The sequence below is a fragment of the Bombina bombina genome, chromosome 4 (genome assembly GCF_027579735.1).
Source record: "Bombina bombina isolate aBomBom1 chromosome 4, aBomBom1.pri, whole genome shotgun sequence".
NCBI classification, from domain to species: Eukaryota; Metazoa; Chordata; class Amphibia; order Anura; family Bombinatoridae; genus Bombina; species Bombina bombina.
Genome location: NC_069502.1, coordinates 161,774,178 through 161,790,111, shown reverse-complemented (window position 1 = coordinate 161,790,111; position 15,934 = coordinate 161,774,178). Strand labels below are relative to the sequence as shown.

General features: G+C 37.1%; 1 protein-coding gene across 1 annotated transcript in view; it reads right to left on the bottom strand.

Moving 5' to 3' along the window:
• The window catches only part of LOC128657045 (uncharacterized), a 62,684-nt gene that overhangs the window by 28,464 nt on the left and 18,286 nt on the right, over window positions 1-15,934 (bottom strand). Inside the window, exon 2 of the mRNA XM_053711268.1 lies at window positions 1,000-1,117. Coding sequence (XP_053567243.1) covers window positions 1,000-1,117 — 118 coding nt within the window. The remainder of the gene's footprint in view (window positions 1-999; window positions 1,118-15,934) is intronic.

Genomic DNA, 15,934 nt, shown 5'->3' with positions numbered 1-15,934 from the left:
ACGTAGTTGGCGGTCGGCAGATTAGGGGTTAAAAAAATTTAATTGAGTGGCGACGATGTGGGGGGACCTTGGTTTAGGGGTACATAGGTAGTTTATGGGTGTTAGTGTACTTTAGAGTACAGTAGTTAAGAGCTTTATAAACCGGCGTTAGCCCAGAAAGCTCTTAACTACTGACTTTTTTCCTGCGGCTGGAGTTTTGTCGTTAGATTTCTAACGCTCACTTCAGACACGACTCTAAATACCGGAGTTAGAAAGATCCCATTGAAAAGATAGGATATGCAATTGACGTAAGGGGATCTGCGGTATGGAAAAGTCGCGGCTGAAAAGTGAGCGTTAGACCCTTTTTTGAGTGACTCGAAATACTGGAGGTAGCCTAAAACCAGCGTTAGGAGCCTCTAACGCTGGTTTTCACGGCTAACGCCAAACTCCAAATCTAGGCCTTAGCATTCTTAAGGCAGGTTATAAAAATAAATTAATATAATTTATTCAAAAATTATTAAACATGCTGTAAAGTATTCTAAATAATCTATAGACCATATCTATATATTTTACAGTATGTCTAATAAATTTGAATATATATATATATACACACGCACACATACAAATACACAAACATATGTATTTGAGCACCTAACATCACCTGATCATATACAATATCCCTTTTATTCACTGTTAAAAAATTGTTATAAAAAATATATTATACATTTGACATTTGTTTTGTTACGCATATTTTTAAGTGCTTCTGGTGCTATCCATTCAAAATATATTGAGTACTAAAAAATGTCAACCTTTATAATATATTCTACTAAACCTTTTTTACCATTCACTTGTAATTATAATTGCCGTATAACTAAACCAGGCAATGCTCATGATGTGTTTGGGTTAAACCTTTGTCCTTTCCTAGCGATTTGTGCAAGGAATCAGGAATGGCTATCAATCTGACCCTACATTTTATTGGTCTCTGTTCCTTTAAAGCCTATCTACATCTGTCACTCTGACCTGTTTCTCAATGTTCTCTCTCTCTCTTTTTCCATCCCTCTGATCCAGTGCACCGCTCCCCACCACACTCTCCTTACTACCTGCATCCCACTGACCCTTCTCTGTCCCACTGAACACTCTAGAGAAAAAGAGAGAAATGTATAGAGATTATTTGCATGTTACTAAGAGCACGATATATTCTCAATGTACTAAGCAGCGTAAGCTGCGTTTATGCCCTTGCGGGGGAGGCTCACACATGCAGGCCTGCTTTCTGTAATGTAAGAACCAGAGGTCATCAGACCACTGCTCGTTACACTCTCCACTACCTCAGAGGTGGCAGATTGAAAGCACCCTGAACACGCTCACTCAGGACGATTCACAGGACTTCACACACTCAAGTGAGTGTGTAATGATACATCTGGGCATTGGACATACAGGGTTCAATGCAAAGCCGTTCGGAAAGGTTCTCAACTTGAGGACCTTGTCCGCATTGCCCTTAGTACATGGGGCCCATAGTTTGTATGTGTGTCTGATGGGTATGAGTGAGAGAGAGCTTGAATGTGTAAGAGAAAGTGAGAGCAAGAGATAGAGAGAGAGAGTGTTTGTCAGATTGAGAGAGAGAGAGTGTTTGTGTATGTGTATTTGTGTTTATGTGTATTTATGTGTGTTTGTGTCTGTATGTGTGCGAGAGAGAGTACATGTGTGCGTGTGTGAGAGAAAGTGTATTTGTGTTTGTGTGAGTATGTTAGACAGATAAGGAAAGAGTATTAATGTGTGCGCGAGAAAGAGAGAGAGAGAGCATATGTGTGTGAGTGTGTGCTTGTTAAAGAGAGAGAAGTAATGTGTGTGTGTTTGTAAGAGAGAGAGTATTCTGTGTGTGTGGGAGAGAGACAACATGTGTGCATGTGTGTGAGAAAGAGAGAGAGAGAGAGAGAGAGAGAGAGAGAGAGAGAGAAAGAGAGAGAGAGAGAGAGAGAAAGAAAAAGAGAGAAAGAGTTTGTATGTGTATTGTGTGTGTGTGTGAGAGAGAGAGAGAGAGAGAGAGAGAGAGAGAGAGAGAGAAAGAGAGAGAGAGAATGTATGTGTGTGTGTGAGAGAGAGATAGAGAGTGAGAGAGCATGTGTGTGTTTGAGACAGAGAGAGATAGAAAGAGAAAGAGCATTTATGTGTGTGTGTGTGTGAGAGAGAGAGTGCTCATATGTATGAGATGGAAAGAAAGTGTTTTAGTGAGAGAGAGTGATTAAGTGTGTGTTTGTGGGACAAATAGAAAGTATTTCTATGAGGGATGGGTATAGCATGTGTGCTTATTAGACACTTTTATAAATAAGCCTATAATCTTCAATGATACATTAAAAGGTTTAAATCTTATATGTTTGTTTTTTTAATCTGCAAAATGCTGCAGCAGCTATAAGTAAAAGATACACTGTAAGTATTTAATTTTTAACAAAAACAATATGAGAATATCTGTTTTAAAAATGATTTCATCACCTTTTTATCACTTTTGCTAAAGAAACAAAATATATGCAAACGCCATCTATTAATAGTATCCATAGAAATCACATTGCAATTTCTTATCTAATCTACATTTAAATTGTCCCAGATTATACTAAGGTTTCATTGATTTTTTTTTTATATGTGCTGTGACTCATAGATAAAGGATTCTAGGTACATTTATAAGTTACAAAACCGATTTAGAGTTGAAGTTGCACACACAGGCATGCATAGCAATAAAAAGATATTACAGAATCAAAGTCAGGATACACCAAGGAATAATGACTAATACATACTATATAACTCAATGACATGATTAGTGATAAGGCTCAGGCACACATAGTTTAAACTGATATTATCACTGTGTCTATCAAAGGTAATAACAATAATACTAAAACAATACAGGAAGGTATATATTTAAAAATCATAATATATATTATGCTTTATTAATGACAAAAATATTAGCACTATTGTGCCCTAACATCGCTTGAGTTAAAAAGGACAATATCCTGTAAACAATACTCCCATTAAATGTGTTCCCAATTATTCATATTACTTGCTGGAGTGTATTAATCTGTTTACAAATAGATCCTTTATAATTATTTTGGCATTTGAAAAGACTATTTTTGCCTGTGATATCCGCAGTTCCGCACCTATACTGCAAATCTCAGTACATAAATATTGGTTATAGGAAAGCTATGTAAAATGCCAAAGGAGGATATTGCACTCTAGTGAAAGGTAGAAGAGATAAGTAATGAAATGTTAACTTTCAGTTGTTCTCTTTTAGTATTGGGCATTGGTATACAGGCAGAGATAACATAAGTAAGCATTTGTGTATACAAAAAGTGATAAAATAAGGAGATCTGATTTTCCTCCAAGCTCAGTCAATTTTAATGGGTTTTGGTATCAAATAACAAAACTCATCACTTATGTGTAATATGAGTGCTAATAGTTCTTCATTCACTTTCTTTTAAAATGATACGGCCAGTTTATGAGGTTTGCGCTCATCAGGCTTATTACTAGTTTAAAAGCAGAAAGTAAACACGATCATTTGAGCGCAATCGCAATTTACACTAGAATGATTACAGCAACTTCTGAGCTCTAGTTGAATGTTTGACAAAAAAAAGTTTTACAAAACACATCAAAAATATATTACTAAGTATAGTTACACTCATAATAACACCATCTAATAAAAATTATTAGGAATTATTAATTATTAAGAAAAAATATTGCACTCAAAAGTTGTATGTATGTATATATATATATATATATATATATATATATATATATATATATATATATACCTCTCTATGTTTATACACCTGTATATATATATATATATATATATATATATATTATATGTATGTCAATATATTTATACATATGTATTTATATGTTTATATATGTATTTACAGACATACATACACATATAAACACATACATGCATGTGTACACATACATAAGTGCATTGGAGCCCTTTGCAGTTAAGTAGATGAAAACATGTAAAATCATTGTGCAATATTCATATTTAATAAAGTGTTATACTGTGCATTTACTATAAATATTTCACATTCCAATGTTCTGCACATAGCATTTCTAAAGAGATATTCCTATATATATCTGTATATCTTTATCTCTATATAATCATGCATATATATATATATATATATATATATATATATATATATAAATATATATATATATTGTACAAGAAAAAACCTCAGATATATGTAGAAATATCTATTTATGAATAAATAGAGCATATTCTTCTACGTGAAGAACATTGGAATGTCAAATATTCATATTTTCATGTCGGGTTAGTGCATATGAGAATATGTGATCGGGTTTGCATAAGATAAGGGTGAATTTTTCAACTTTTTTTCTCCATTGACTTCTGTGGGAGAATACGTGAACGAGCACGCAATATTCTAACAATTTACTTTCAACTCATAATAGAAGCACAACCCAATGAGTGCAAAAAAGATTACTTCTGGGGCAATTAACGCTTGGGCGGGAGCGTTAATTAGAGCACCACTTGTTATTTTTATCTAGGGTCTCAGGCAAGATACTGATTATGCTCTATTTGTAATCTAGCCCATACGGCTGGATGTATCAAAAGGCGTGTGAACAATTTCTAAACTTATGCAGCATTACATACCCGCCCCTTCACTAACACAACAAATTGCTCAAGAGAAGGGACTGTCAATCACCAAGCTTCCACTGCTTCTTACATGAAACCCTTAGTCTGCAAAGTTATACAAGAGTATAATAAATAAACACTTGGAACAAATGTAAACATTTTAAAATACATACACTAGTGTTCAAAAGTTTGGGGTGCACATATATGTCTCTTGTCATTGCTGCTCCTTCAACAAAGGATAACAAGAAAAAAAAACAATTTTGATAATATAAGTAAATAAAAAAAAAATTTAATTGTAGAACTCTATTTGAATCATTCAAGATTTTTTTTGGTTTCATGTCCCTTTAATTATTAATAATTAAGAATATTGTTCCATGAATGTGGATCTGAGAAAGAACAAAGTCATATGTTGTGATATCTTTGATGATATACTGTATGTTGATTTAGATAACATGATTTTAAAAGTAAAATGAAAAATGTATTCTCGTTCTTAAACATCTATTGAATATATTTGCTACGCTTATAGCAACATGGCTGGCACATTTATCACACCTTGTTTCATCTGTTTGAAAAGTATATGATGTACGCTTTAATTCTTATATTATTTGGGTGCATATCTTCTGTAAACCACCGCTTAAAAGGACACTGAAGCCACATTTTTTCTTTCATGATTCAGATAGAGAGCATGCAATTTTAAGCAACTTTCTAATTTACACCTATTATCATTTTTTCTTCATTCTCTTGCTATCTTTATTTGAAAAGCAAGAATGTAAGTTTAGAAGCCGGCCCATTTTTGGTTCACAACCTGGGTTGTGCTTGCTGATTGGTGGCTAAAGGCACCCACCAGTAAACAAGTGCTGTCCAGCGTCTGAACCAAAAATTGTCTGGCTCCTTAGCTTAGATGCCTTCTTTTTAAAAAAAAATAAAGATAGCAAGAAACAAAGAAAAAATGATAATAGGAGTAAATTAGAAAGTTTCTTAAAATTACATGCTCTATCCGAATCATGAAAAAATTAGGGTTTAGTATTTTACAAATATGGTTTTAGTGCCCTAGTATAAAATAAAAAAAATCAGATCAATACTCTTGTTTACTAATCCGGTAAACGCTAAACCTCAGTCACCCAGTGAGAATGTAATGAAACTCTACAGAAAACAGTGTCTCACAGAGTTTAATGTTAGCATCCTGGACTGGTAAAAATTGAAAGATGAAAGCAAATCAAAATGTGAATTTCAGATTAATACATAGATTTATTATTATCCTTACAAATTATCTTTTGTAATTTATATTCATAACTCTTTATTTAGAACAGATCAGAAATATATAGTATAAGAATATATATAGTATTTTACATACTGCATTTTTTCAACCCATATCAGAAATGCAATGAGGCTTTTTATAGGGTTAATAAAAGCCTCCTCTCTACAAATGGCTATAAAAGTGCAAAAAACAAAAACAAACCAGTAGACATAAGCAGAATTCTAGCCGTATGTCACCGGAAATATTGCTGTTTTTAATCTCACTATGAAGTTTACCTTTAAATAGGATATCTTAAGTGCACATACTTTTCAGTCAGGAAGCTCTGCTGTAAGTCAATAAGAAATGCATTTTGGTTTGCAAAATGCGTGTGCTTCTAACCAGTGGAAAAAGATGATTCATAATTTCCATTATGAATTGCTATGTGTTATGCATTCATAATTTTCTTGAAGACAGCATCCGATGTGCATTGCCAGAATATAATTAAAGGGACAGTAAAGTCATAATTAGACATTCATGGTTTAGACAGATGTATATTGGCAGATAGAGGCGCTGGTTCTAAGGGATCTCCAAAGGACTTTTCTCTATGTTTCACAATTTTCCCAGAAGAATCCTGACTGTATCTGTGTTCAAAGAATATCATATTGGCATAGTATATCTGAGCACCTTAATACATAAGTGCAGTATACTCACAGAATAATATCAGACCACATGTGATTTCACAAAAAAAACAGCAGGTGATTTCACAAAAAACAACGATCAGGAAAGAAAAAATGCTGGCTTTTTTTAAAATAAAATATATATTTTAGACAGAGCTTGCAATTTTAAACAACTTTTCAATTTACTTCTATTAATTAATTTGCTTCCTTCTCTTGTTTTCTTTTGCTGAAAGGTTTATCTAGGTAAGCTCACGAGCAGCAAAGAACCTAGGTTCTAGCTGCTGATTAGTGGCTGCATCAATACACAGATTGTCATTGACTCACCAATGTGTTCAGTTAGAAACCAGTAGTGCATTGCTGCTCCTTCAACAAATGATACCAAGAGAATGAAGCAAATTTGATAATAGAAGTAAACTGGAAATTTGTTTAAAATTGTATGTTCTACCTAAATCATGAAATAATTTTTTGGGGGTTTCTTGTCCCTTTAAGAATAAGATTCTATACACTACTATTGTCCACTATTACTATTTGAGAAATATTTAGCATATTACCTAAGGGTAGAACAGAATGGACAGGTTATGCTGGTGTGGCGCATATTTAAAAGGAGCAAAGAAAGGGGGGCGTTTATAGAGATACAACACTCTATTACTCTAATGCCTATACCCAGAGAATACTAATGGGTTTAACCTCATAAAATCCAATTTAATGTAAAGGAAAAAAAAGGGGGTTATTCTGGGATGGCGCTCAACAAAGGGGAGCTTAAAGATTAAACACAAAAAATTGCAAATTGATATTTCTAATGAGGGCTAATAGCAATAAACTGTTCTGTAATATAATAAAGCAGTCTTTAAATAGATTCAAATAATTAGATCAAATCTCATAACAATAGTGATATTTATTACATAAGTTATTGTAACAATGAATTAAAATTGATGATGCCGGCATCTAAAAACAATCATAAATGTGCGGTAGGAAATCACAATATATCTATAGGGGTATATATCTTCATCTAGAACACATAAGAATGAGATACATAGCAAATGTTTAAAAACCTGTATCGTCCTGTTTATATCGAAACAGTGTCCAAGGAAGAATTGTTCTATACAAACTTGATAAAAACAATGAACTCCGGTATGTGTGTGTTCCTCTCTCCTCGGTATTGAAAGTTCTTGCAACGGTCTCTGCAAGCGGTGGAGGATGCAATGATCCCCGTGTGAGCACAAACAGGTCCGGGTTGTAGTTTAAAGGGTATTCCGGTGTAAATGACCTTTTGATATTCCCAAGGGTGTAATAACGATCCGAGGTTCAAAAGGGATATTAGTTATACAGATGGATAGGTATGAGTAGGTCCCGGGACAGGGATTACACATATGGAGCCATCTTAAACAACACCAACTAACTTATTTGTCAATAACAGATTGGAGACATAAGTAGATAGGACAGGTACATCGAGCAGCTTTTAAAAACCTGGTTTAAGCTGGCTCCATATGTGTAATCCCTGTCCCGGGACCTACTCATACCTATCCATCTGTATAACTAATATGCCTTTTGAACCTCGGATCGTTATTACACCCTTGGGAATATCAAAAGGTCATTTACACCGGAATACCCTTTGAACTACAACCCGGACCTGTTTGTGCTCACACGGGGATCATTGCATCCTCCACCGCTTGCAGAGACCGTTGCAAGAACTTTCAATACCGAGGAGAGAGGAACACACACATACCGGAGTTCATTGTTTTTATCAAGTTTGTATAGAACAATTCTTCCTTGGACACTGTTTCGATATAAACAGGACGATACAGGTTTTTAAACATTTGCTATGTATCTCATTCTTATGTGTTCTAGATGAAGATATATACCCCTATAGATATATTGTGATTTCCTACCGCACATTTATGATTGTTTTTAGATGCCGGCATCATCAATTTTAATTAATTGTTGCAATAACTTATGTAATAAATATCACTATTGTTATGAGATTTGATCTAATTATTTGAATCTATTTAAAGACTGCTTTATTATATTACGGAACAGTTTATTGCTATTAGCCCTCATTAGAAATATCAATTTGCAATTTTTTGTGTTTAATCTCTAAGCTCCCCTTTCTTGAGCGCCATCCCAGAATAACCCCTTTTTTTTTTTAAATATTTAAAAGGAGACTTATCTGAAATGTACAATGTTCCTAATAACAATTGATTCAGCATTTTCCAAAACATCACTTAAAGGGACAGTCAACACCAGAATTTTTGTTGTTTTAAAAGATAGATAATCCCTTAAAGGAACATTATACACTCATTTTTTCTTTGCATAAATGTTTTGTAGATGATCTATTTATATAGCCCATAAAGTTTTTTTTTAAAAATAAATGTATAGTTTTGCTTATTTTTAAATAACATTGCTCCGATTTTCAGACTCCTAACCAAGCCCCAAAGTTTTATGTGAATACTGTCAGCTACCTTCTCCAGCTTGCTGCTGTTTGTGTAAAGGGTCTTTTCATATGCAAAAGAAGGGGGAGGGGGAGTGTCTTATTTGCCACTTGCAGTGGGCTTTCCAGCTGCCTTTTCAACAGAGCCAAACTGACAGCTTCTAAGTAAGTTTTTAAACAGTTTTATACTGGATTTTTATATCAGTATCTGTGCATCTTATTCTTTATAGTAGTGTCTATTACATGCAGTTATATAAAAATGAGTGTATACTGTCCCTTTAATTACCAATTCCCCATAACCAACACAGTTATAATTATACACGTTTTACCTCTGTAATTACCTTGTACCTAAGCCTCAGCAGACTGCCCCCTTATTTCAGTTCTTTCTCTGTCAGACTTGCATTTTAGCCAACCAGAGCTGTCTCCATGGTAAATTCACGTGCATGAGCTCAATGTTATCTATACGTAATACGTGAACTAATGCCCTCTAGTGGTGAAAAACTATCAAAATGCATTTAGATTAGAGGCGGCCTTCAAGGTCTAAGAAATTAGCATATGAACCTCCTAGGTTTAGCTTTCAACTAAGAATACCAAGAGAACAAAGCAAAATTGGTGATAAAAGTAAATTGGAAAGTTGTTTAAAATTGCATGCCCTATCAGAAACATGAAAGTTTTTTTTTGGACTTGACTGTTCTTTAACGTTAAGTGTGACATCATTGGGGATACCATAGTCATGTGATCAGCTATGCTAAAGGTGGATATAATCTATTATGCCATATGCGATGCTGTCAGTCATGTTATTGATAATGTCATTGAAAATGTACTTTTGTGTGTTAGATCAAACACATTAAAGCCATGTATTCCATGGTGCTTTAGTAAAATGCATTGTAGCATATTTTTTTTTTTTCCATTTTTAAAGCCATGGAAAATATCATAGGCACGTCAATAACATCAATTTTCTATTTCAGACTTTTCATGATTCCATGCACAAATAGATTACGAGTGGAGCGCTATCGTTCCTTACGATCAAATCCATATTAAAAGTGGCACGCTGTTAAAATTACCGCAAATATTGTGTGCAAAATCACGGTTATTTACCCTCCCCATATTTTCCATGGGTAATGTTAAACCGTAATGTAGGCTCGTATTACAAGTTGAAAATAAATGTGATTACTCAAACGCATTTAACTTTTTTTTTTAGATTAGGGTTTATTTTTTATTCACTAGGCAGCAAAAGAGCTCAATGCCCCTTTCAGGGCACTTTTTAGGGTTATCACATGAGCGATAACTTTTTACTTTCAACTTGTAACCAAACAAATACATATACATTTTCCATAGATTTTACAATGGTAATTCCTTATATGCTGGAACCAGTTTCATTCTTAAGCACCATTAAACATGGAACAGATGTCACCTCTATTACTACCAAAAAGAATATTGGCTTCATTTATCAATCTGTGGATACAGCTTTGGATCTAGGGTTGCCATCTCAGCCTTATTTTCCTGGACACTTATAAGTTATGCATGCTGCAGGGTAAGCAGGGCGGAACATGTATTGTGTCTCTTGACATCACATGAATAACGCTGATGAACAGCACAATACATGTTCCTCCCAGCACACCCTACAGCATCTGTAGCTTATAACTGTCGAAGAAAACATGGGTAGGGTGGCAACCCTATTTGGGCCCCATTTATCAAAAGTGGTTAATATTGCACAAGCAATTGCTTGTGCAGCCACTCCTTCTGTTCTCACACAATGTATTGATTGACAGTCATCCTGATCTGATGTGATGCTCAATTTAAAAAGATGGGGTTGGAAGACCTCCTGCACTTCTGGTTGACAAGCCTGGGATGACGGACAAACTCTTCTCCATTGGGGGAGAGCAGGGGGGAAGCGCAAGCAATTGGCTTCTGCAATAGTGATTATGGAACAGCAACCTGTCTAGGAACATTGTCTTCCTGTATTAAGTTAAATGTGCTCCTTTGACTTTTAATTAGCATTACAGACATGAGATCCCTTATTTGACAGGGATAAGTCTGCCCTGTGAGAGGCTGAATATCTTTCTAAGACGCAAGTTATTGCCATAAATATCAAACCGTACTAGAGATATATGAGAAAGGAGAAATGGAGGAGCTTCATAGGGTGAGTATGTTAGGACAAGTGAAATGCTGCAAGATTAGTTTGATGAAACAGTGGTATATCCGCTGAGAAATGAATTGCTTTTAAATAAATCCATTTTAACTGGAACTATCATTCAATTGAATACGTTATATACAATCTCAGCAGCACTTTTTATCACCTTTCATTGCCTAATTGGCAACCTGAGTGCTCTTTTGCACTGCCTTCCAGCTTGTCTGTCTAAACTGTTTGCACATTCAGCTAATTGAGCTGACACCCTGCAGGAATCCTTTCTACAGAACTGTGTTGATGCCGTGTTGGGGATCTGTTTCCACTCAAGCTTCCTGAAATAACCAGGGATTGTCTTGCTGGGGGGACCAGTGTGCCCCAGCTCGCCTCTCACGCACCACTGGTGGTGCCTGAAAACACGTGAGTTGCCATTTGTCTGTTTCTTGCAGCATTTTACTGGTCCTAACATATTCACCCTATGAAGCGCCTCCATTTTTCCTTACTCATATATCTCTAGTATTGTTTGGGACTCAGGATCCCTACCATTGGAGAGCCGAATCGCTGGGTCACTTATCCACTCTGAAGCCAGTATGTCCAATGGGTTTTGGTTTGTGGATCACCATCTGATTAAAGGAACATTACATTGCAAATTTCATTCATTTAAGGACATATTTTATGTCATTCCCTGATCATACACTTGTGGACTCTCTTTAACTGTGCCCAATTGTGGTTTTATTTTTACACTTTCTAATGTTGTAGTGATTAATTATACACTACCTTATTGCTATTATTTTTATTTTTGATATTTTATTTGTTATTGATTTTGTCACATTTTATCTAATCTATATCACCTAGATTGGATATTGTTACAGTTACATCATATTCACTACCTGTTGCACATTTTATTGTTGCATCTTATATTGTAGCACTTTATATTAACACTTCTTGTAGTGTTATATAATTGTTTTTTCACACCATTTTAGCCACATATATTCACATATGCGCAAATTTTTAGGTATGTACATGTGTATATTTATTTAGATATACTAGGTTCCTTGTGTTTGTCTCACATACTGGTATCACTGAATATTGGTGGGTGCCCCCTAGTTTGTTACAGTGCGCCATTGGTACTCCATCTGGTGCACTTACATACAATTGTTTTCATTCCATAAATATCAAACCACCTACAGGAGTAGCCAAAGTAGAAATATTTTCATAGAGGAGTAATAGAAAGAAAGGATTCCCACCTCTCTTAGCCAAAGGTACTCCCAGCATCAATTTCAAATTTATGAAGGGGACATATTAACAATATTCCAAAAATATAACTTTTTTGTTCACAATCAATGATTAAAATGTGGGCCACATTCGGCCCTCTAGTTTATCCAGCACCTAGGAAGGAGCGGAACTAAAAATGTGTGCCATAGTCATTGAAGCCACTGAAAAAAAAAAGCAAAACTAAAATTAATGCATTGGAGTGTCTGTGGGTGGGAAATCAAGGTATGATGAACTCAAGAGCACTATGGAGGGGGGAAAAGCAGACAGAGGGTATCCTGCAACATAAACCTAGCTCTGTTCTACTTTATTTAGGAAATATATTATTATTTGTGTATTTAGGGCTAGATTACAAGTGGCGCGGTATATTTTTCTCCGCGGTAGTGAAAACTCCTCTAGAGTTAAGCTTAGTTAGTTAAGTTAAAAAAAACTTATTTTGTGCTAGCAGTAACCCAAATCACTTTTAAAGTTGAAATTCAAAAAATCGCAATCAAATTTTCGCATTACCCCATAGAAGTCAACAAACTTGATAAAACATCCACTCTCTTGCGCACACAATGAGATATTCGCAATAGCGCTAACCCAACGTGAAAATATGAATATTTCACTGTCACGCTGCGCGACCTGTATGCTCGTTGCCTAGGGGGGAGTCGGCTTCTCTCTGCATGCGGCGGTGACGTCATTGCTGCACACTTTCTCCCTCAGAAGCCGGTTAGGATCTCCTGTGGCGCGAATCCTGTGCCTATGTAAGTAACTCAGTCAAACCTATCACTGCCCAAGTATAGGTGTTACTTACTGTTCTCCTGGGTTGTGCTTATTTGTATGCTGGACTGTTATATTGTTGCTGAACCTTGCCTGTCTGACCTCTCTGCCTGTTTAACCCTTAAACTGCTGGATTGATATACTGCTGCTGAACCTTGCTTGTCTGACCACTCTGCCTGTTTAACCCTTAACTGCTGGACTGTTATATTGTTGCTGAACCTTGCCTGTCTGACCACTCTGCCTGTTTAACCCTTAAACTGCTGGATTGATATAGTGCTGATGAACCTTGCTTGTCTGACCACTCTGTCTGTTGAACCCTTAACTGCTGGATTGATTTACTGTTGCCAAACCCTGCCTGCCTGACCATCCTAGTGGTTTACCTCTGGACTGCCTTACTGTTGCCGATCCCTGCCTGCCTGACCATCCTAGTGGTTTACCTCTGGACTGCCTTACTGTTGCTGATCCTTGCCTGCCTGACCATCCTAGTGGTTTACTCCTGAACTACCTATCTTTGGTTTCCTGTCTGTTGCTGCCAAGGACTGTCCTGCCTGTAGTAAGTGCCACTTATCTCATCTTGCAAACCTTCTCTGCTCTGGGATATTCCCTATCATTCCGGCTTGACGCCGGGATAACAAGACTACTGGCCGAGTTCGGTCTGATAGAGGAGTATCCCACGAGCATTACATTATACTTGGGTCATGGAGCCAGATGAGGTGGCACAAGCAGTTTATCTACAGGGAAAGATGTTGGGAAGCCATATCACACAGTTGCAGAATATGGATTCCAAGCTAGAGGCTATTACCGCTCAACTCTCCTTACTAGTTACAGCGAGGAATACTCCTGTTGTTGTACCACCAGTCTCTACTTCTAGTACTATGGCTTCTTCCTCTGCTTCTGGAAGTATACCCCGTATACTATTGCCTGAAAAGTATGAACGTACTACGGATTGCAGGGGTTTTCTTAACCAATGCAGGCTGCACTTCCGCAGTGATCCTCACACCTTTCAGTCTCACCAGTCAAGGGTCACCTTTATCATTTCCTTACTGAAAGACAAGGCCCTAGCCTGGGTCTCTCCCCTTTTGGAACAGAACGCTCCACTCCTGCATGATGCTGATGATTTCATTTGTGCATTATCTTCTGTGTTTGGGACTTCTGGCCATACCTCTGTTGCAGAATTTTCTCTCCTTGACCTCCACCAGGGTAATAGAACTGTGGCACAATTTGCCATCGAGTTTTGCACCTTGGCACTTGAAACCACTTGGGATCGCAGTGCTCTCAAGGCAGCCTTTAGGAGGTGTCTGCATGAACGCATCAAAGATGAACTCACTTATCGTGACGTACCTTCTTCTTTGGATGACTTTATATCGCTTTGTATCAGCCTGGACAAGCCGAAAGAGACAGAACCAGGAGGCTCCTTCCCTCCTGTCCTCCTATGCGTCCGGCTTTGACTGTATTGTCTTCCCCTTCAACAGCTCCAGTTACCCCAGTGGAGGAACCCATGGATCTCTCCTCCTTCAAACCTTCAGAATCTGAAAGACAGAGAAGAAGGAGATTGAGACTATGCTTTTATTGTGGGTCTAACACCCACCAACTAAAGGACTGTGACATTCAACCGGAAAAAGTCAATGCTTAGGGGATAACACTGGGGTACCTCTAAGCATGATCACTACTAAATCCCCTCATTCCACTCGGATTCTGGTGCCTATAACCCTTACCTTCCTTCAGAATACAGTCCACACTCAAGCCTTCATTGATTCTGGGGCAGTTGGAAACTTTCTGGATTATCGTTTTATGATCCAAGCTGGCTTGCCTCTTCTGCAGAAAAGACATTGTATCAAAACAACTACTCTGGATGGCACCTCCTTGTTTCAGGGTTGATCCATTTTGAGTCAGCACCCCTGACTGTGGGAGTCCTTCATACTGAACAGCTGCAGTTTGAGGTCATTCATTCCTAAGCACAACCTGTCATCATTGGTCTTCCTTGGCTTCGGGTACACAATCCACAGTTCAACTGGGCTGAAGGACAACTGGCCTCCTGGGGTACCTCCTGTTTCCACTCCTGCCTTGCTAAAGTCACTCCTCTGTCCCTCATCCCCATAGCCAGTATACAGACTCCTCCAAACCTTCCTGCAGTATATGTGGACTTTGCAGATGTGTTTGAGAAAAAAGCAGCCTACGTGCTGCCACCCCACCGTCCTTATGACTGCAAGATCGACCTCTTTCCAGGAGCCCCACTTCCTAAAGGGAGGATTTATCCACTCTCCAAAGCTGAAACCAAATCCATGGAGGAGTACATCCAAGAGAACCTAGCTAAATTTTTCATTCACCCTTCCTACTCTCCTGCTGGGGCAGGCATTTTTTCGTCAGTAAGAAGAATAGTGGGCTCAGATCCTGCATCGACTGCAGGGCCTTGAACAACATAACTATCAAGAATCGCTATCCCATTCCTTTGATCACCGAACTGTATGTATGCCTGCCTGATCATCCTAGTGGTTTACTCTTGAACTACCTTTCTCTGGTTTCCAGTCTGTTGCTGCCAAGGACTGTCCTGCCTGTAGTAAGTGCCACTTATCTCATCTTGCAAACCTTCTCTGCTCTGGGATATTCCCTATCATTCCGGTTCAACGCCAGGATAACAAGACTACTGGCCGAGTTCGGTCTAATAGAGGAGTATCCCAAGAGCATTACATTCACATTCCATGTTATTTTGTAATATGTGCATACCTCATCACATACTGTCATATGTGCAAACATGATCACATACTGTAATATGCTCATTTTTTTAAAAAAATATATATACATACACATATACATCTTTAGA